This window comes from Sinohyriopsis cumingii, chromosome 14 (genome assembly GCF_028554795.1).
Source record: "Sinohyriopsis cumingii isolate HCF-2022 chromosome 14, ASM2855479v2, whole genome shotgun sequence".
Taxonomy (NCBI): domain Eukaryota; kingdom Metazoa; phylum Mollusca; class Bivalvia; order Unionida; family Unionidae; genus Sinohyriopsis; species Sinohyriopsis cumingii.
The window spans coordinates 55509270-55530321 of NC_142974.1; the positions used below are offsets into that span (position 1 = coordinate 55509270).

General features: G+C 38.1%; 1 protein-coding gene across 1 annotated transcript; it reads right to left on the minus strand.

Annotated features, from left to right (window-relative positions):
* Positions 1-7374: 7374 nt before the first annotated feature.
* On the minus strand, positions 7375-10489 carry LOC149783857 (uncharacterized). Its single transcript, XM_089932066.1, has one exon. The coding sequence runs from the start codon at positions 10019-10021 to the stop codon at positions 9107-9109; it is 915 nt and encodes a 304-aa protein (XP_089788192.1). The 5' UTR covers positions 10022-10489; the 3' UTR covers positions 7375-9106.
* Between the last annotated feature and the right edge of the window lie 10563 nt (positions 10490-21052).

Below are 21052 nucleotides of genomic sequence, written 5' to 3' on the forward strand. Positions count from 1 at the left end.
TCGAAGCGTATGAGATGAGATGCAATGTAACTGTAGACGGTTTTGGTGCTCGTGTTAATAATCTCCGTATACACTCTCGAAGCATATGAGATGACTGCTAGCCCAGTTGTATCAATTGATCTACAGCGACACTTTAATCACTATCCGTCTGTCGCACGTGCTTAGCGATGGGAGCAACGCGCGAGGTCAGAGCTCCAAGCACATTTGGTACGCTGCAAATAATCCACGAATAACGTAACCGAGCCCAGTTCCCTAATAGGTCATGTACACAGGTTATCTCGAGATCAAATAACCTGGTTCCATGATTGGTGGAAACGTAAACAAAATATAACCCAGTACAAATACTTCGGTCGTGTCGGACCTTCTCTAACTATCACTGACGGCATCGTATGTTAAATTGACTTGTGTAGTTGAGGTGAATCTCACAATGTCAGATATGATATCCTGTCCCTTTTGCTCCTGCATACAAAATGTGCAAACTTTCGGGAATATATTGGAGCCAACGAAGCACATTACTCATAGATGGTTGTCTAATGACAGCCAGATATTGTGAGATTCAATTGGAATAATGGAGCTGAGTGTGTGCTTGTGTTTGCGAATAACACTTTTGAAGTCGTTACTTGTCAACAACTAATTTTCTTCCTCGAACCTCGTCATTGACGGAGGCAATATCGTACCCCCAGAAGGATGTTCGATAGTGAGCCACGTGGTACCATTATCTGATTACACCACAAATGAATCGTTCGCGGGCACACCAACAAAAGGTTGTGATAGGTTATTAGGTCAATTGTAATACACTCTCAGCGAGGTTTGTGTGATCTCAGGTATTCGCTAGTCTCCAGCGGTCACAGGTGCAGAAAATATTACACTGAATTCTTGTTTGATGGATGAGATGGTGCCCATAGAGGTCACGTTTTGGCCGATATTTACAGCCACCTGTTGGACTGATTCACAGATTTCACGTAGCACACGAAGAGTCTCCGCACGCAACGTCTCATTTGTGCTAGAACTCATCATCGGTGTTGTACATTTCGTGGATATGTTCATCTAGTTTATGTATCGGTACACAATATGTTTCCTTGTCCATAAAATCATTAGTGATCAGCGGCTGATAAATCGATGTGGCTTCTTTGATAACTTCTGGGGTATTGTCGCCCGCACTAATTGATCCAACGAGTATTTCCATTTGATTTACAATGTCGTTATGATTGAACAGTTCACGGGCTGCAAGTACTTCAAAGCCCTCTCCTTCTTTGGTGGAGTTGTTTTTGATCCTTTGTGAGTTTCCGCCAACATTTGTATCTGTTTGTCTATCCGTCGTAATTTTCTTTCCAGTGTGGGAGATACATGTGTTGGTGCAGGTTCTTTTGCTGTAGAATGCATATTGCGTTTTGGGTCGAGCATCTGATTGATCTGGATATTCGTGTGCCTCAATTTCAGGACCAAATACTGGTCATTCCGAATATATTATGTCGTGTTAGTTTTGTAGACTGGCTGATACTCTCTTGATTTGTGCTGAAGTGTCATAAACGTTTGCATCACTTGAAATGCTTCAATACATTTTTTTAGCTTTCATCAAATAAATTATGTTACTATAAGAATTAGAAACCTTTCCTCACGTCGTTGGTTTGATGTCCATACATAAAATGGGGTCCATCAAGCTGATTTGCTATTTTTTCCACACGATCGTTTCCCTGATCGATAGGGTAAGTTACGCACCTACAAATATGCGCTCACCATTGTTGATTTTATCAGTCGATAAAAGGAAGCCGTTGACGTTCAAAGTTTCTGAAAGTGTATCATATGCACTTCTGCCCATGTATTCACGCGGCCTACTCACATGGCCACGATTGTTATAATTATATCCTGGCAAAGAGTTTCTTAGATCTGTGGTTTCGTTGTTAACACACATCGTGTGTGAGTACGTATTGGGCATGTCAATGTGCATTGTGACAAGCTATTGTGGAACGATTTAATCGAACTCTTGCTGAACGTTTATTCGGTCGTAGGTACGATCATGAATTGCCTAAAAGACCAGAACGGTGTCAGGAAAGGGTATCCCGACTTTGTCATAACAGCCTTGAATAATGAAGTCGTACGCACTACGAGATTATAACCAGAAAATGAGATTCTGGAAAGCTCCGTCGCGGTTAGTTAGAAATCGAATTAACAGCCGCCACCATTACAACCACTCGGAGAGAGCCTGTTCTGTATTTTTATGCGCCTGGAGAATTGGAAGGTGGGCCTCAACGCCGTGCCACGAACCCAGTATGTATCGTCGAGATATTTATCATTGTGAAACCTATTGATGCTCCAAGACAATCGAACCGTTACCGTTCGTGACTGTCTCCGATTGGAGCAATACCTCCCAGCCGTTCATTCGTGAGAGCTTGTTTTCAGACAATAGGGAACTGCCGCCAGGATTTGTGTTGACACGTTATCAACTAGTATCGGGTGCAGTAACTCAATGGCCAAATGCGTAAGTGGTAATTGCATCGGGGAGTATACATTTCTTGGTGTACAGCGGGGACAAACTCGCTTTTTTCATAGCTATACAACTTATGCGATAATTCTTCAATCGGATCGTAGTTGCCTTGTGCGCAAACTCACGACGGTCTCTAAGACAATCCAGGTATAGTTCGTGTTTGAGACGTTTCGACACAAACACCCGTGGAACACCTTAGGCCTTTTAAATGTTTATGGGCCAGACTGCAATCGAGTACATTTTGGGTTTCAGTCCCACATTCTCTTCGATTGGTTAACCGAGCATTCATCTTTGAACTTGCCAACACTTTTTGATTGGCGTTACTAAATAACTAATGTTCTCTCGGATACTCGCTAGTATACAATTCCCTGGACAAATCTTGGCGGTGTCATGAGGCATATACATTGCCGGTGGTGATATACATCAACACTAAGTTGATGTCGGTGTACATCATCCTGACCCGATCCTGATAAAACGGCTTGATCTTGTCATAGTAAAACTCGTACATGAGCAGCTTCGACAAGTCAAGCAATAACGTTCCCACATAGACTGGTTTCGTCAGCTTGAGTTTTTAATTTTTACTAATCGTCGACCAAATGTCGATACTTGTGTGCACCATCATAACTTTTGTATGCACTCAATGGCCGGATCCGTCATGAGCAGTCGAAGTCTGTCATACTCGCTATTTTTACGGACATGATCGACGCGACATCGTTTGCGCATATTCTCCAGTGCTTTCCCAAATCGCTTGATAAACAGACGCTGGTCAATTTATGTTAGCTATTCCAACGATGCACCCCATACTTGTTGATGAAAAATAATGGCCGGGATTGAGCTCAAACACGTGAGTCGCTGTAACTTTGATCGATATGAGGAACATATCCTCTATGTCTGGAGCATCCTGAACACGATAAAGGACTGGCGACTCTGATTTGCCGTGACATTGAACCATAACATAACACAACCCGCATGGAATTTATTCTGCGATTTGCACTGTCTGGTCGATATCAGGCGCATCTGTGCCTTTGTTAGCAGAACTGCTTTCAACTGCAACATCCAGGCATTCAAAATCCTCGCAGATGATATACACAACTTTCATCTTTCCCTGCTCTGCAGTAAAATTGACCGTATTTTCTACCAGGCTCGCGGATGATTATGCGATGTGGTTTTTCACTGTACCACCGCAGCAAACGTCGTGGCTGGTGAGCCTTTCCTAAGTTCTAAATACATGTATGCAACGTCTACACGATTGTTTTTATGCGCGTGCTTTATGTGCCGGTTAAGCAGCCGATTCAGGTTTTATCATCCATGTATAGTGTAATACTGATTTTGGGTCTTTTATTTCCCTCATGTGTCCTAGGTATGTTTGATGCCTGTCTTGATTGTCACTGACCGGGTTTAGCGCCGATAAAATTGTCCATTCAAACCATCTGTTGTCAAGAGTTTTTACTTTGATCACTGAGGCGAGAAATGGACATCTACTTTAAAACATCTTTCTGGAGTCCATTGGTGTATTTATGCAGCGATTCTATAATCTTTTCAATAGCTATGTCAATTTTAAGGTGGTGCTGTCTTTGCGGTTCACAATTACTCGAGCATCACTATGAGACCACAGAGTAGTAGTTTTCAATCCATCCATGTCACTACTAAGCGGCATAAAAAGTGCTGATGACAATAACTGCTTTGACCCCTGCGTAACCAAAGTTTTGTAACACCGATGCCATTCCAGGAATCAAATTAATCAACAATTATTGAGCATCTTTGCCTGGTTTGTAGGTAAGCGCAATAATGTCCACTAGATTTTCGAACTCGCCACTACGTTTCTGAAACTGAAATTAGGGTACTTGTGGTTTTTTGTTTTTGTTTTTGTTTACATGAACATACTCGACCGCTTCAGTAGCGATATCAGTGGTTAACTGAGGTATTTTCATCTTCCTCAGGACGAAGACAGTTTTGTTTATTAGAGTCTAAGTTCGCAAGGATATCGACTTTTCTATTGCCACTGGGCATTCATATATTTTGCTAGCTTGCATATTATCTTAATTATTTTACCATTGCTGCAGTGGCAACCGTTGGCGATGTTGGTAATTTTTGAGGTTATGGAGCAAGGAATGGTTTCAAGAATTCTAGTATGTCTGCTTTTCTCATACGACTTTTTATGTGCATACCTTGCTGCCGTGCGAACTGTCTTAACTGTGGCACTGTAGACATGTTTAAACTAAGGGGAGGGCAAAGCGTTTTTCTAATATCGAAATTTTACATTGATGGCTTGTTTTACTGTTTTAGTATTTTACAAGGATCAGAAACCGCGATAAGCATTTGTGGTTTTGATTCTTTGCGCAATTTATAGTAATCTCAAACAGCTCGACCAACCTGGCAAAGGTGGTTACGTGATTTGACTCCGATGCCACATTTCAGGCAATGTCTTGTCTCTAATTCATCACGTAATGTTTGCGTGTATGTTCTGCAGTACTTGCAATGGCATGGTCTGCCACAGGGTTCGTATTTTCCAAGGCAGGTTGCTTTGCATTTCTTGCGTCTAAATGACATGGGGCCTCAGCGTTCCAATGCCATGGAGCTTCATATTTAGATAAAACTTCCACTCGTACTCATCATGGTAAAACGAAGTTGTAAGCCAGTCCTTGTCAGTTTGTTTCAGTTTATTTCTAAGGTCACTACCAAATTTACCAACTTGTTAATGTGCTCAATGTCTGTTTCGGAAAATTCGTACAACGTCTTATGTGTCTCCGTAATGGACCTATATGACTCATTCAAAATATACATCGATCTGTTTTCTGCTATATCTCCCAATGTCGAATCTTTTGTCAGAATTACGCCATTGCTAACGACACTAGTAAACTCGTTCATAATGACATGGCAATCAATACTCTGACTATCGCTCAACATTGCTATATAAGTCGCTCCTAGCATTTAAAACAAACTATATTCACAACACTATATTTCTCTCTTTCACCAGCATAAATGATCCATATACAGTCATTAATATAGCAGGCTTGATCGCTACCACAGATTTTCACGCCTGTTTGAGCAATATCATGACTCTCTCTCTCTCTCTCTCTGCAGATTTTCCTTTCCACAATCACTGCAGACTAGAGTAGTACCAAATTGCTGCTTGACCTCATTCATTGACAACCGTACGAGACTCGAACCCCCATGACTGACACTCGTATGTGTTTACACCTCTATCAGTCCCGCTTCAAAATAATAACGAAACTTATATGGGTCGCTTGCGGCATGATTGTCATGGGAGCTAAAGGCAAGACCGTGTGTCCAGGGACCCATAGGGTATTAAATGCTGCCAGTCTGCACTTCCATAATATACGGCTGTGGTAATCATAAATTAGTGGGCCCTTCCTTTAAATATGTGATTGATAAAAACATTTTGGCGCAGAAAATTATCAGCAGCAAAGACAAGACTCCTTAGGTTTATTCCTTCTATATTTTTTTTTACAAAGCAACTAAACTGTAAATCGTAAGACGTTTATAAATTGCGCTGATAGAAAATTCCAATGCATCCTTCCGAAAATAGATGCTGCAGGCAACTTTGGGCAAAGAAAGTGAGCTGAGGCGGAACGAACATCACAAAAGAAAATTCTATAAATAGTTAAAGAATGTTACCGGTTTCTTCTATTTTGTACTAACATTTTAAAAATCAACTTCGTACTATTGCAATTATGCTCATCTTATAAGCTGTATCACATTAAATAATCAAATTAAAGACCGCCATGGTTGCCTAGTGGTTAGAGCGTCTGTCTCGGATGCCGGAGGTCGCGGGTTGTAACTCCGCCCGAGTCATACCAAAGACTTATAAAAATGGTACTAACAGCTGCCTCGCTATGCGCTCAGCATTAAGAGGTTAGTGTTAGGACTGGTCGGCCTGGTGTCAGGATACTAATCATGCCCCAGTTCTAGACATCATTATAAACTGCCACACTGGAAATTGTTAAAGCTACGGTAAAAATCTAAATCACACACACACACACACACACACACACACACACACAAATAGACACACACACACATACACATACACACATTCATCAAATTCAATGTTCAAGATATATATCCTTTATCAATGCTAATCCTGTAAACAATTTTGTAGTAAATTATAATTACTATGCACAGTATTTTTTTTTAAAAATAAGCATAATTCTAAGTAAGATTTGTTAACTAGATAATAAACATGAATTACCTACTCTTTCTGTTAGGTGATGTCTCTTTAGTTGAACTTCATTAGTTGTTTAAAATCTGCGCTTGATTATGATTAGACTTTGAATAATGTTCCTTGTACATATTTATGAATTTTTAGTTACCGTCAAGACATGCCGAAAACTTGTATTATGTACATTGTAATAATGCTTTGCTTGAATGTGTGCAAAGCACGTTTCTTTTGAATATATAAACATTGTATTTTATCTTTTAAAAGTGTTTCATATAACTCTGAAATCGATTTTTGCGATTTATGTGGTACTTTCAGTTCTTAGCAATCCATTCTTATCGCCTTCATGACAGAGCTTCTCACCTTCAGCAGTATGGAGGTAATCACTTTATACTACTCAGCCACCCATGGCCCTAAAACAACATTTTCCTATAAATATGTTAAATGAGAATTTTGTATAGACTTTGCCTAAGTAACCTGCACCATGCATAAATATTAAACATTTCACATCTACAGCCACAAGAAAAGAGTGATGTAAGATAATTATTATCCGAATATGAGGACTTATTTCCTGATGTTCCAATAGGAACAAAATAAAATCTATCATGGTGATGATATTCTACTTTCTACAGCTGTAAAGCAGCATCTCACAGGATGAATCCTCTCATGCAGGAATGTTTGAAAAAAATAAATTCAATATTTAATGGAGAATGATTTTATTGAACAAAGTAAAAGAACTAGAGTACATATTGTATTCTTTAATGTAAACTAGATAATACAATTTGTATGTTGTATGTGTACTAAAGTCAGAAATGTAAACAGTATCAAAATATCAAATTAATTTTCAATCAGAAGAATAGATGACTGCATTGACAAAATCAGAAATGCAAAATGTCAAAAACTTTGACATTTTAAAAGGATTTTAGCAAAGAGCAAATAAATTAGTATTTACGACTTCAAATGGAACTTTTCAATATAAAGTAATGCAGTTTGGTATGAAAAATCTTCAGTCAACATTCCAGCATTTACTGAACATCATAACATCTGGTCTATATAACTGTGATGGGTAAATTCATGATATCATTATCAGCAAAGATTGCTGGAAAGATCATTTAAAAACAACAGGAAAACTCCTTGATTGGATAATTACTGCAAATTTGACTGTTAATTTATGTAAAAGTGAGTTTACCCTACTTGTGTTACATTTTTAGACCATATATTACAACAAGGTCAATTGAAGTTAGTAGAAGTTAAGGTCCAGGCTGTTTGAATACCATGTGTCTGCTAGTAAAATGCAACTGATGTGATTTGGGGTATAGCTGGATATTATCAGAAATTTTTGTTCAAATTTCTCCAAAAATCCTGAGCTTTTGAAACATTTGTTGAGTAAAAACCCAAGTTTCATTCCTGTGACAAGTGTCTGAATCTTTTGACAAATTAAAGGCCATACCTTAAAGGTGCATCAGCTTTTAAACTCGATATTTCAGTATATTAATAAAAATGTCTGTTGATCCAAGTGATGTAGGTTTGGTGCAGTATTGATTCAAGAAGATATAAATGTTGCAGATCATCGAGTGTGCTAGTTTTCTACAAAAAGGGCAAGGAATGTTTGGTTTTGATGTTGGCTTGCAACATTCTGAAGTTTGTGAGTTCCGCTTCTTCTCCGATTACTGTATTCATTGAACACAACCCCTTACTTTTGTCAACAAAATGATAAACAAAAATTAGTGATTAATGGAAGTGTTTGATGTTGCAAGGATATTGACATTAGGCACATCAAGGTGAATGATACACATAATATGAGTGCATATGCACTTTCAAGTATACTAAAGTAATACGGTGCTTTATGTATATTTTGTGTCGTTTATAAGACATATTGTGTGCTTATCTTTTGAACATGATTGTACATTGTACTTTAAGATAATGGTCACTCCTAAAATAACATGTTAACTCAAATTTCAGTTCAAGGCCTAAGCTTTGCTGCAATATTCTGGAAGAATACTTGTTTACAATTTGATGAAAATTTCCACTACAAATGACCCACAACAAAAGAATTCCATTGTGTTGCATCACTGGTCAGGTGACATTAGGTATATAGACATTTTGCAAACAAAATACTAATTATTTTTTCATATCAGTCTTTGGGAATCTATCATCAGAATTTGCAGTTGTGTTAAGATGTACCTACTGAAAAATTATTTAAATTATTTATTGGAATTACAATGTGCTCATTGTGATTATAGAGGACTCATTCAATGACATTTTGAATTATTTGGGATTTAATTTATTATACTGTAATTCTCATGTGAATTTTCACCTTGTATTCTCTTGGTTATACTATTCGCTGAATTTTACTTAAATGTTTGTCTTTGTTTTCATTCTTTTTCAGACTTTAGTCAATAGAGTTGCTCTATCTCAGAGTGTTTTCTTGTGGGGTTTTTCTAATGTCCACTGTGACTAAAGCTTTCACTGAAAATATATGTTTTTTCTCCAGAATGTATCCTCATGTGTTTCATTAGAGATCCATTTGTAGTAAACATTTTATTACAAACTTCACACTTAAATGGTTTTTCTCCAGTATGTGTCCTCATGTGAATCGTTAGATTTCCTCTTGTAGTAAACATTTTATTACATGCTTCACACTGAAATGGTTTTTCTCCAGTATGAATCCTCATGTGAATTGATAGATTTCCACTTTTATAAAACATTTTATTACATACTTCACACTTAAATGGTTTTTCTCCAGCATGTGTCCTCATGTGCAATATTAGATCTCCACTTCGAGTCAATAATTTATTACATGCTTCACACTTAAATGGTTTTTCTCCAGTATGTGTCCTCATGTGAATCTTTAGATTTCCTCTCGTAGTAAACATTTTATTACATGATTCACATTGAAATGGTTTCTCTCCAGTATGCATCCTCATGTGCATTGTTAGATCTCCACTTTGAGTGAACATTTTATCACATATTCCACACTTAAATGGTTTTTCTCCAGTATGTATCTTCATATGATTTTTCAGATTTCCGCTTATACTAAACATTTTATTACATACTTCACACTTAAATGGTTTTTCTCCAGTATGTGTCCTCATGTGTTTATTCAGAATTCCTCTGGCGCTAAACCTTGTATCACAAACTTCACACTTAAATGGTTTATCTCCAGTATGCACCCTCAAGTGTACATTCAGAGTTCCACTTTGTCTGAACATTTTATCACATACTTCACACTTAAATGGTTTTTCTCCAGTATGTGTCCTCAGGTGAATATTCAGATTTCCACTCTGACTAAACCTTTTATCACAAACTTCACACTTAAATGGTTTTTCACCAGGATGTGTGCTCACGGTCGCCATTCCACCTGCTCCTCCTTGGCTTCACACGTTATTGTATACCTCACACTTATCTGTGTTTTCTCCAGTATGTATCTTCATATGCACACTCAGAGTTCCACTGTAAATAAACCTTTCATTACATACTTCACACGGATATGGTTTCCATTCGTTTCATCCTCTTGAGCATCGTTCTTACATAGGGTTGTTCAGCCAGCTATAAAGATCGTATGATGTCATTTACCCCCTAAGCATTGCGCCGTCTGCCATATTCTTTTCGGACAAACATAGCTACATCCCTCAGTAAACCTTCCTGTTGTTTTCATCTTATTTTAAGCAATAACATTTGTTTTTACGTTTATATAATGGTTGTAAAACACTGTTGTTATGGTATTTGTCGTAACATCTTGAGATATGTTAATAAATATTACATGATGAGAGTTACCTTCATTCCATTTCCTAACCCAAACAAAGATCTTGACAGGTGTCGTCGATGGGTTATGTAACGTAATGCATATGTACATGTATTAGTCTAGTTCACAGTAAGGTCGTACGAGTTATTTCCCTTCTTACAGTTGTGCTCTGCTTTCGAATACAGAATGGTGCAACATGTGCTAGAGCGGAGTGATTAAACATGTTAAGAACAGCACTGTCTTATGTATTGAATTTGTTCTAGTAAGACGTTACCTGGCCAGAAGGATGGCAAGTTCGCCTACATCATCAATACATTTTCCGCCGCAAATGAAGCTTCGGGGAAATTTGCTTGCGAGCTGGAAAAATTCAAAAGAGTCTGGGTGAACTATGAAGTAGTTACGGGGGAAAAAGCGCCAAAACTGAGAATAGCCACTCTTTTTACGTGTTTAGGGCCAGACGCCATATAACTGTTCGATAGCTTCACATTTGAAAATAATGGAGACAAAGAGAAACCTGACAAAGTGCTTGACAAATTTGAAAAGTATTGTATAGGAGAAACAAACGAAACCTATAAAAGGTACAGTTTCAAAAGTCGACAACAGGAAGCAGCTGAAAGCATTGATGCCTACCTCGCTGCGCTAAGATCACTAGCACAAACGTGTAATTATGGTGATTTAGAGGACAGTCTGTTGCGAGACAGAATGATAATTTAAATAAGAGACAACAGCACCAGGAGAAAACTGTTGCAAGACAAGAAATTGACCATAAGAACTTGCATAGATATTTGTCGAGCAAACGAAAAAAATGCAAGAACAGATGAAAGCTATGAATCAGGGAGAAGGGTCGGCATTAGCTCAGAGGAAGAGTCAAAAAGCAAAGTCAGCTGCAAAGAGAGCGACTACTGAGGGGAAAAAAACATGATACAAAGAAAGAGGCTTGCCCGGCCGTGTGGAGAATGTATGCAAAGTGTGGGTTAAAGATTTTGCAGTAAAGTGCAAGCAGAAAACTCCAAAATGGAAAGCACACTAAAAGAAATACAAACAGAAAGAAGGGGTAAAAGTTATAGATGATGATTCAAGTATTGACAGTGATAGTGGTGAATTTGTGTTGACAGTCGAAGAAGTGAATGGGATAGAAACATGCCCGAAGAAATTGTTTGCCAAAGTGACTTTAGGTGAGAGTCAGATACATTTCCAGTTCGACTGTGGCTCAACAGTTAACATAATCTCTGAAACAGATTATAAGACAGTATGCCATGATGACAAACTCAAGCAACTCGAAAATAAATAAAAACGTAACACTTGTTATGTATAACAACAGTGAAACAAGAGCCTTGGGTAAGAGAAAATTACACATTACAAATCCAAAGAATAAGAAAGTTTAGATGTTAGAATTTGTAATTGTACAAGGGAAGGCAAAGCCCCTACTTGGAGCCCAAGCAGTGCAGAAAATGAAGCTTATTACTGTAAATAAACAACATATCATGGCAGTAGAGACAACACATATCTTCATACAGGAATAAGAAGATATTCAGTGAAAAAGGTCTCTTGGAAGGAGAACTCCACCTTGAACTGACCAATCAAGCCAAACCAGTAAAACTGCCAGTGAAGAAAATTCCATTAGCTGTTAAGCCGAAGTTGAGGGCAGAAATTCAACGACTGGTGAAACTTGAAATATTGACTCTGGAGAAAGAACAAACTGATTGGATTTCTAGCATGGTGGTGGTTATGAAGAACAACAAGAAAATACAACTGTGCATTGACCCACAACCTTTAAATAAAGTCTTGAAAAGAAACAATTACCCAATTCCAACAATAGAAAATGTTCTGCCAGACATGAGCAGGTTGAGAATTTTTACTGTTGTGGTTGCAAAAAAAATGGGGTTTGGTATATTAAGTTAGAATCTAGCAAACTCACCACATTTGGAACGCCATGGGGACGATACAGATGGATGGGAACGCCATTTGGTTTAGCACCAGCGCCAGAAGAATTTCAGAGGAGAGTTGATGAAGCTTTGGAAAGGATTCAAGGTGTGAAAGCAATTCATGATGATATTCTAGTTTGGGGAAGTGGTGAAGATGATACTAAGACCACAGAGGATCACGAAAGAAAGCTTAAAGAACTTTTGAGAGATGTCGAAAGAAGAATGCTAAATTGAACAGAGATACGATGAAATTGAGGCAGGCGGAAGTCACATTCATGGGACTTGTGATCTCTGCAGAAGAGTTGAAAGTTGACAGTGCTATGGTAGAGGCAATCAGAGAAATGCCTACACCGACGAATAAGCAGGCTTTCCAGCGACTGTTAGGTATGGTGAACTATGTGCAGAAGTTTGCTCCAAGGCTATCGGAAGTGACAGAACCATTGAGACAGTTGATCAAGAAGGACGTAGAGTTTTATTGGGACCAAAGACATGACAAATGCCTTCATAAGATTAGAGAGATATTGACCTCAGCACCAGTGCTAAGGTACTTTGACTATGAGAAGGACATTATTCTTCAATGTGATCCATCGGAAACGGGACTAGGGGCTTGTTTGCTGAAAGAGGGGTACCTAGTTGTCTATGCCTCACGTTCACTCATAGTGACTGAGGTAAATTATGCACTAATCGAGAGAGAGAGAGAGAGAGAGAGCTACAAGCAATAGTTTTTGGAATGGAATGGTTTGATAACTACGTCTACGGGAGACGAGTAGTCATACAAAGTGACCAAAAACCACTTGAAATAATCTGCAAGAAAACTTTAGTTAGTGTACCAAAGCGGCTGTAGAGAATGTTATTAAAGCTGCAGAAGTTTGACATCGTTGTAGTCTACAAACAAGGTACACAGATGTACATGGCTGATACACTGAGTCGTGCATATTTGCCCTACACCAAGAAAGTATGGGATAGCGATAGAGTGTTTGAGGTTGATTCCCGCTATTCACGAGGAAAGTAATATAAAGTGTGAGCATGGTTGCGTTTCTATAGAACGCATCACTGAGACTAAGAGAGAAACTGAAACGGATTTTCAGTTGAGACAGTTGAAAACGGTCATTCAGAAAGGACGGCCAGAAGAAAAAAAGTTACTTTCACATGAACTACAGTATTACTTTCCTTTCCGAGATGAACTGACATTACCGAATGGCCTGGTTTTCAAAAGTGACCATGAGGTGATCCCAGCCACAATGAAAGGTTCGATAATGGAAAGGATGTACTCGAGTCATATAGAAATACAAGGTTGTCTGCGAAGAGCCATAGAAGCTATATACTGGCCAAACATGAATCGCGAAATAGAAAACTATATTGCAAAGTGTGAAACATGCAATACATATTCTTCTCAGCAGCAGAAGGAGCCACTCATACGTCACGATGTTCCTACAAGGCCATGGGAGAAGATAAGTGAAGACCTATGTGATTTTGACAAGAAAACGTATCTGGTCACGGAGGACTATTATTCAAATTTGTTGAAGTTGATAGACCTTATAATAAAACTGCCAAGGAAGTGATCATACACGTGAAAACTCACATGACCAGGTATGGAATAACGGATGAACTTGTATCAGACAATGGGCCACCATTCTCAGGAAAAGATTTTGCAGAATTGGCATGTACTTATGAGTTCAAACACAAAACTAGCTCACCAGGGTACCCACAATCAAATGGAAGAATGGAGAACGCGGTGACAATAGTGAAGAGAGTAATGAGGAAAGCAGTACAGTCTTGATCAGATCCCTACCTCTTGCTACTGGATTTCCAGATTACACTAAATGAAGAATTGCATTTGTAACCAGCACAACGCGTGTTCAATAGGCGTACAAGAACTTTACTGCCAATGTCAAAAAGGCTTCTAATGCCAAGGTCACAGTCACACAACAGTACCAGATCTAAGTTGTTGGTAAACAAAAGGAAACAAGAAAAATATAACAATAGGAGTGCAAAGGAGTTTTTACAACCATTACACACTGGATACGTTGTTAGGGTTAAAGCCAGTGAAAAAATTGGTACATGAAGCAAGGCATAATTAGAGGGGAAAGTCGGCATTCGCTCTTACAAGATTCGGACAGAAGATGGTGGTGTGCATCGCAGGAACAGAAAGCATCTGAGAGCTACAAATTAAAATTTCATAGACCCTGATATTCAGGACGTACACCCAACACCCGTGGAATCGTGAACACCAGATAGACTCATGCGGTCAGAAATAGAAATTCATGTACCACAAGAAATTGAAAACACAAACAGTGGTGCAAAGATTACATCTCGGAGCAAGACTAGACAAAAGATGAGCGGACAACAACCGTTGAATAATAATGGTGGATCTCCAGACAATTATCAGACATCTAGATGGAAAAGTTTTAAGATACATGTGTATTTTAAAGACAATATCACCTAAATATGGATGTATGTTAATTCCTAGGACAGTGATGCAGTGTTAAAAATAAGAGTAGATAAAAATTGATTTAAGACTGATGAAACTTTAAATATTTCATTTTAGTAAATCATTTGCAGGTCATACCAAGGAAAGATGATCGTTTCTATATTAAAGGATAATTTCATTTGTCTCATTACTGATTCTGCATGCATAAAGCTGATAATTCTAGTCTGATTTAATTTGCAGTAACTTCAGGACTCTTGAAAGAAAGTGCGCAAAGTATGACAAAGGACTTGTGTATTAACATTATGTGCCAGCAAGCAAGTTAAAATAGTTCCAAATTAAAGTCACCAAATCAAGAATGGAAACAGATTCTGGTTTTCCCGTAAAAAAGGAGTTAGAATCCTGGAAATAGACAAAGAAAACTCAGGACAATGATAAAATTATCTTTTCTCCATGGTTTTCTGGCAGGAATATTGTATAAGTGATGTATATGCCATAGGAAATGTAACAAATGTGGAAACGTGGGACACGCCCCTCACAAATGTCCAACAACCAAAACTCCAGTAGGAGGCAATACACAAACTAGTGAAACCACCACTGCCCCCAGCAGAAAGATTCACAGCAACAAGAGGAAAATGTACGAGTACCAGTACCAAAACCATGAAATGGAGAAGGAGGGAAACTAACACAGCAACATAGTAATCAAAAAGATGAAATACAAGATCAACAAAAAAAAAATAGGTTCAAACGAAAAACAACTAAAGGACAAACAAAAAGGAACACAAGAACAAAATCAACTAAAACAACAAGTTGCCTATATGCTGGTGTTGAATCATACCGTATGACATGGCTGACTTTTCGTTTCTTTATATTTTCATAATTCACATCTGACACATACTTTGGGTTCTTATATGTTTTATGTCCCTTGTTCCATTCATAGTATTTTGATGTGCGTGATTGAGATCAGTTCCATTCTTTTCAATATAGTCCAGCACTGCAAAAAGAAGCACACAAACATGGCTACACTTGCCCATTGAAGATGCAATGCATTATAGGAAGCATTTGTAACAAGTCCACGGTATTTAGAAATATGTACTATTGTATCATGAATAGTACTCGTTACATAAGAAGCCGTGACTTTTGCTTTTCAATAATATGTACCTTTCTTCTCGCAGTCTTTCATTGACTGTACATGGCCACTTTTAAAATAGTTTCTTCCTCTATTTCATCGTTCTCATTCTCTTCTGTAATTTGGGGGTTGTCCCGTAAACTGCACTGATTCTATAATGTGATGATGTACATGTCCTATAGTAAAATGCTTAGCAAGATCAACTGAAGAAAAACTATTATATCCAGTGATAGGGGAAATAGAAGCTTTAGGTCTGTCTTTGTGCTGTGCCTCTGTCTCTTGACATTTCTTCAATTTGAGATCATATTGTTACGAATTGTACATGAATACAAATATACTAGTTTCATGTCCAGATGGGTAGTTTCAGACTATGTTAAGTAAGATATTTTGCCAAAGAATGTTCTGTATCATTTATATTATGCACAACGTTCGATGTGTTTTACGATGTCCGCCATCTTTGTTTTGGAGTCAATTGATGTATTGGAGGCACCTTCAGTGTGTCATATCGTTGGTTTACATTGTTTAAATGCTGTAGTCACACATATAATAGTTTCATGTACAGATGGATATTCTGAGACTATGTTAGGTTCTGTATGATTGATATTATGTACAAAGTTAAATGTATTTCACGATGTCCACCATCTTTGTTTTGGAGGCAATTTATGTATTGGAGGCACGTCAAATTTCCACTACGCGGTGTATACAATCATTATTGAACACCAATAAACCATTGATGTAACTAGTTTTTACGTAAATAAGTGATGCTCAACATAAGAATAATGCACTTACCGTCTCCTGCAAGGACAACGCATCCGGATAGTGAATGTTCTAATTTTTTCGTACCAAAACCTTGTTTGGAGGCCAATGTTTACTGTTTATTCGTGTGACACAGTGATTTTAGTGTTTGATCATACGTTTGTAATTAACTGTGTAATAATATAATTAACACTGAAATATTTGTTTTTGATCTCAATATTTTAACGATATTTAATATTCATTTGGTCTTAAATACTTGTTAGCAATATGTACTGTTTTGGCGGAGTGTTACACTGTGTAGTGCAACCGACGGTTATAAATACGGGTGTCGTGCACGCCAGTCAGTTTCCATTCAAGCGGCATCGGGTTCGTATGCAAATGCAACACATAATATATAATCGGCTTCTAAAAGTGATAGGGAATGTTATCATTCTCTAAGTAGAAATTAACTTGAAATAGTCATACTATAAAATATACATTCATTTTTGCAGTATAAAAATTAATAGTAAATTTCTGTACATGGAAAATCAAAGCCAAAGATAAAGCGTCGAGTACTTTTAGGTAGTTTTATAGAACCTCTATAACGCTATTTCAGTACATTTGTATGACTTTCTATTTGTATCGTAACAGCAATGGTCACCCGTTTCGCCTGTTAATTCTATTTATTTGAATCCGTTTGTATTGGGATTTTTAACGTTACCCCTATGAATATTCTTAAATTATTATAGTAAATTCTATTTGATCATTATTATTATTTAATATAAGTTGTTGAGGCTGTTGGTTATAATTATATGTACATTATGTTATATTAATTTATTTATTGACTAGGAAGAGAATATGTGAATTCTATTATATTGATTTGTTCATTGACTTTTTAAGACTAAAATAAATCCTATATTTTTCTCATTCAGATTTTATGTTGTTTACATACTTAGATAAATAATTTCCTCGCATATAAGTAGCTAGTATAATAAGCCATTATTTATACAGGGATTTCGTCTGTTATCAGACAACTTTCTATATACTACCAGTACATTATAATATTGCAACCAATTCAAGGTCTCAATTTAAAGATTGCCGAAGTTTCGAAACAGGAAGACATTTTCTAAATATAAGTGAGCTTGCGCTGGGATGTTAAACTAGGGTGAACGCGTTACAGTAGTGGCAGCGGTGAGGATCCTTTTTTTCAAAAGAATGGAAAGGAATATGGCGTCCACAGAGGGGTACAGTGGAGAGAGCGAACCCAGTGCCGGGAGAATTAAACTCACGCAGGCCTTTGCCTATGCAGCGGGAACACCAAGTGAGGAAGTGCAATTAAGGATACAAGCTTCTGATAGTGACCTTGAAACAGAACCGACATGCTGTTGAAAAGGCTGTAGAGGGCCACACTAACATTTTGTTATACCAAAGTTGGACAGGCAAAAGTTTTGTGGTTAAGAAAATACAAAATAAATTGTCTTCAGCAGGTAAAAATGTCAGTGTAACCGGCACAACAGGCATTGAAGCACTGAATATGAAAGGATGCACAGTGTATTCCTGGTCTGGGATTGGTGATGGCAGATGTGACAGTGATGAACTATGTAGAATGTAGATAACATCTCACTTATGAACAGTTTGATTCATAAAAACAAAATATTTTGAAAGCAGACTGTTTGATAATTTATGAAATTTCGATGCTTTCACTGAAACGTTTTGATCAAATTGAACATGTATGTAGAATGATTAAACATTCAGATTTTTTTTTTATTTTTGGTGATATACAAGTTATTGCAAGTGAGGACTTTTTTCAGCTTCCGCCTGTACCTGACCCATTGACATGTGATTCGGGTGAATATTGTTTCCAATCCACCATTTCCAAGAGGAGGAAAGGAAAAAGAAGAAAGTGAAGGAGGACATTATGATACCTCACCTCATGCTAAGACCTCTTTGTGAGGTCAAGCCTGAAGTGATGATACCTCCACAGGCAGCACCAGTACCACAGCCACGTCAGATACATCCACTACCACAACCACAGCCTTTACCACCAGTAGCAAGAGTCGCAATCGCAAAAATGGAAAACTGGGAGGAGTTGGAAGAGCAACCACATGAACAACAACATCATCCCCGTGTCTGGCATAGAAGAAGAAGACAGACGGAACAAATCTTCAGAAATCCCAGACATTGAAGATTGGGGTGCTGGGGATAATCATCCTGCCTTTGCACTCCCAGTCACTCAAATCAGTTGGGACAATGACGGGAGTAGGCGGTGTTTGTATGGGGCTTGGCCTGTGAGATCACTAAGAGCTGTATCTGAAGTTTTGTTTTAAAAAACAGCCCTTTTCAGGGCTAACGAAATCTCTATAAAAAGAGACTATTCGTGTTGCCAATTGAAGTGAACGTAATTATAAACACTCACTTCTCTACTACTGTGAGTGTGTGAGTGTCTCTGTGTTTGTATGAGCTGACGTACGTTTATGTGGATATTATATCTTTGGGGTTGTAAGCGTTCGCGTAGGTTTGTGTGGATCGTATATCAAGGTTTGTTTTTGCTCCTTCCCGTGTGTGGATATTGTATCAGTGGGTTTTGTTGTGCTCCTTTCCGTGTGTGGATAGTATATTTGTGTTTAGTGTTTTCTTCTTCGAGTGTGTAGATAGCTTATTTGTGTTTTGTTATTTCTTCCTCTCTTGTGTGAATAGTATATTTGTGGGGCTTTTTTGCTCCTCACTTCTGTGTGGACAATAATTTGTGTTTAGTTCTTTTTCTTCTTCGCATGTGTGGATAGTATATTTGTGGTTTGTTTTTTCTTCTTCGCGTGTGTAGATAGATTTTTGTGGTTTGTTTTTCTTCTTCGCGTGTGTGGATAGCATATTTGTGGTTAGTTTTTGCTCCTCACCTCTGTGTGGATAGTAGATAATATGTGAAGTGAATGTAAGGGATGTTTTCCTTCACGTCCGTGCTTTACACAAATAAAGTCAAAGCGTTCATCGTTCACGCCTGCGTAACTAAACCACTACGGTATCAACGGCCGTATGCACTAGTGGATATCTACCTTCCACACCAGTCGAGAAATTAGGACAAGAATAGGGGACCAATAGTCGGACAACCACGTATTAGCACTCCACAAGGCAGTGTCCTAAGTCCTACCTTCTTCAGTATTATGGTTTTTGATCTGGAGTGCGCTGTTGACCTCAATAAAATGAATTTACCCCAACTGGCAGACGACAGCGGTATATGGAGGGCAGGGAACCCTGACAGCAACAAAATAATAAGCTAAATCCAATCGAACTTAAATCAGATTGGAAAGTGGGCTGATAAATGGGGTTTCAAAATCTCAAACGAAAAATCGGTAGGAATTTTATTTGCACCTAGAACCAATTACCGAGTCCTATATATTCAAGATACACAAATTAAATTCGGAAAAGTCACCAAATTCCTAGGTATGTACTTTGATGAGTATCTCACCTGGAAATATCATATCCAGGAGCTTATTAGAAGATGCAGCCTGGACTTGAACCTCTTCAAAAACAATAAAGGATTAAATTGGGGAGCAGACCTGGATACCCTCTTAATCCTATACAGATCATTAATGAGATCTAAGTTGGATTATGGCTGCCAGGTGTACGCCTCGTCGAAGTCGTACCTATAAAGAAAGCTAGACAACATTCATGCCCAAGCCCTCCACATAGGCACAGGTGTGCATAACAATATCACAAGACAGGAAATACAAATCTTAACAGGAGAAGCCCCACTTCGTTTACGAAGAGAAGAACTATTACTAAGATATGCGTCCAGATTATCGATCCATGAAGACTCACACCTAACCAAGATCTTTGTAGCAAGATGTAACATCCCCTTCAGACGTAAGTTAGTCCCGGAGACCCCAGGAGGAAAGACAATTCGCGAATTAACCTAAAATCTTGAAATTCCAAACGTACAAGCTGAACAAATCGCATACCCTGAGCCCATACCATGGACATGCAACGCAGTGCATATTAATTTCAGCGCAACCAGGATTGGACCTAAAAATGACATACCTCTAGAGATAAGATCTACAATACTCTCTAACATAGAAAACTCATATCAAGATTATATTAAGATTTACACCGATGGATCAAAAACAAACAATCCTACCAGAACAGCTGCCGCTATAGTAGTACCGGAAAAAAAACCCATAGAGCTTGGAGCTAGCCAGATAACTGCTCTATTTACACAGCATAATTCTGGGCCATAACTGAAGCCATTAAATGGGTGAAATCGACAAACATTCGCAAAGCACTGATTATCAGTGAGTCGCTAAGTGTCTTAAAATCACTGAAATCCGGCATCTCCACTTGCCGCGACAATTTCGTCAAAGAGATCAACCTGTTACTGAGACAAATGGAAAACAAGGACAGGATAATCGAATTTATGTGGGTACCATCCCA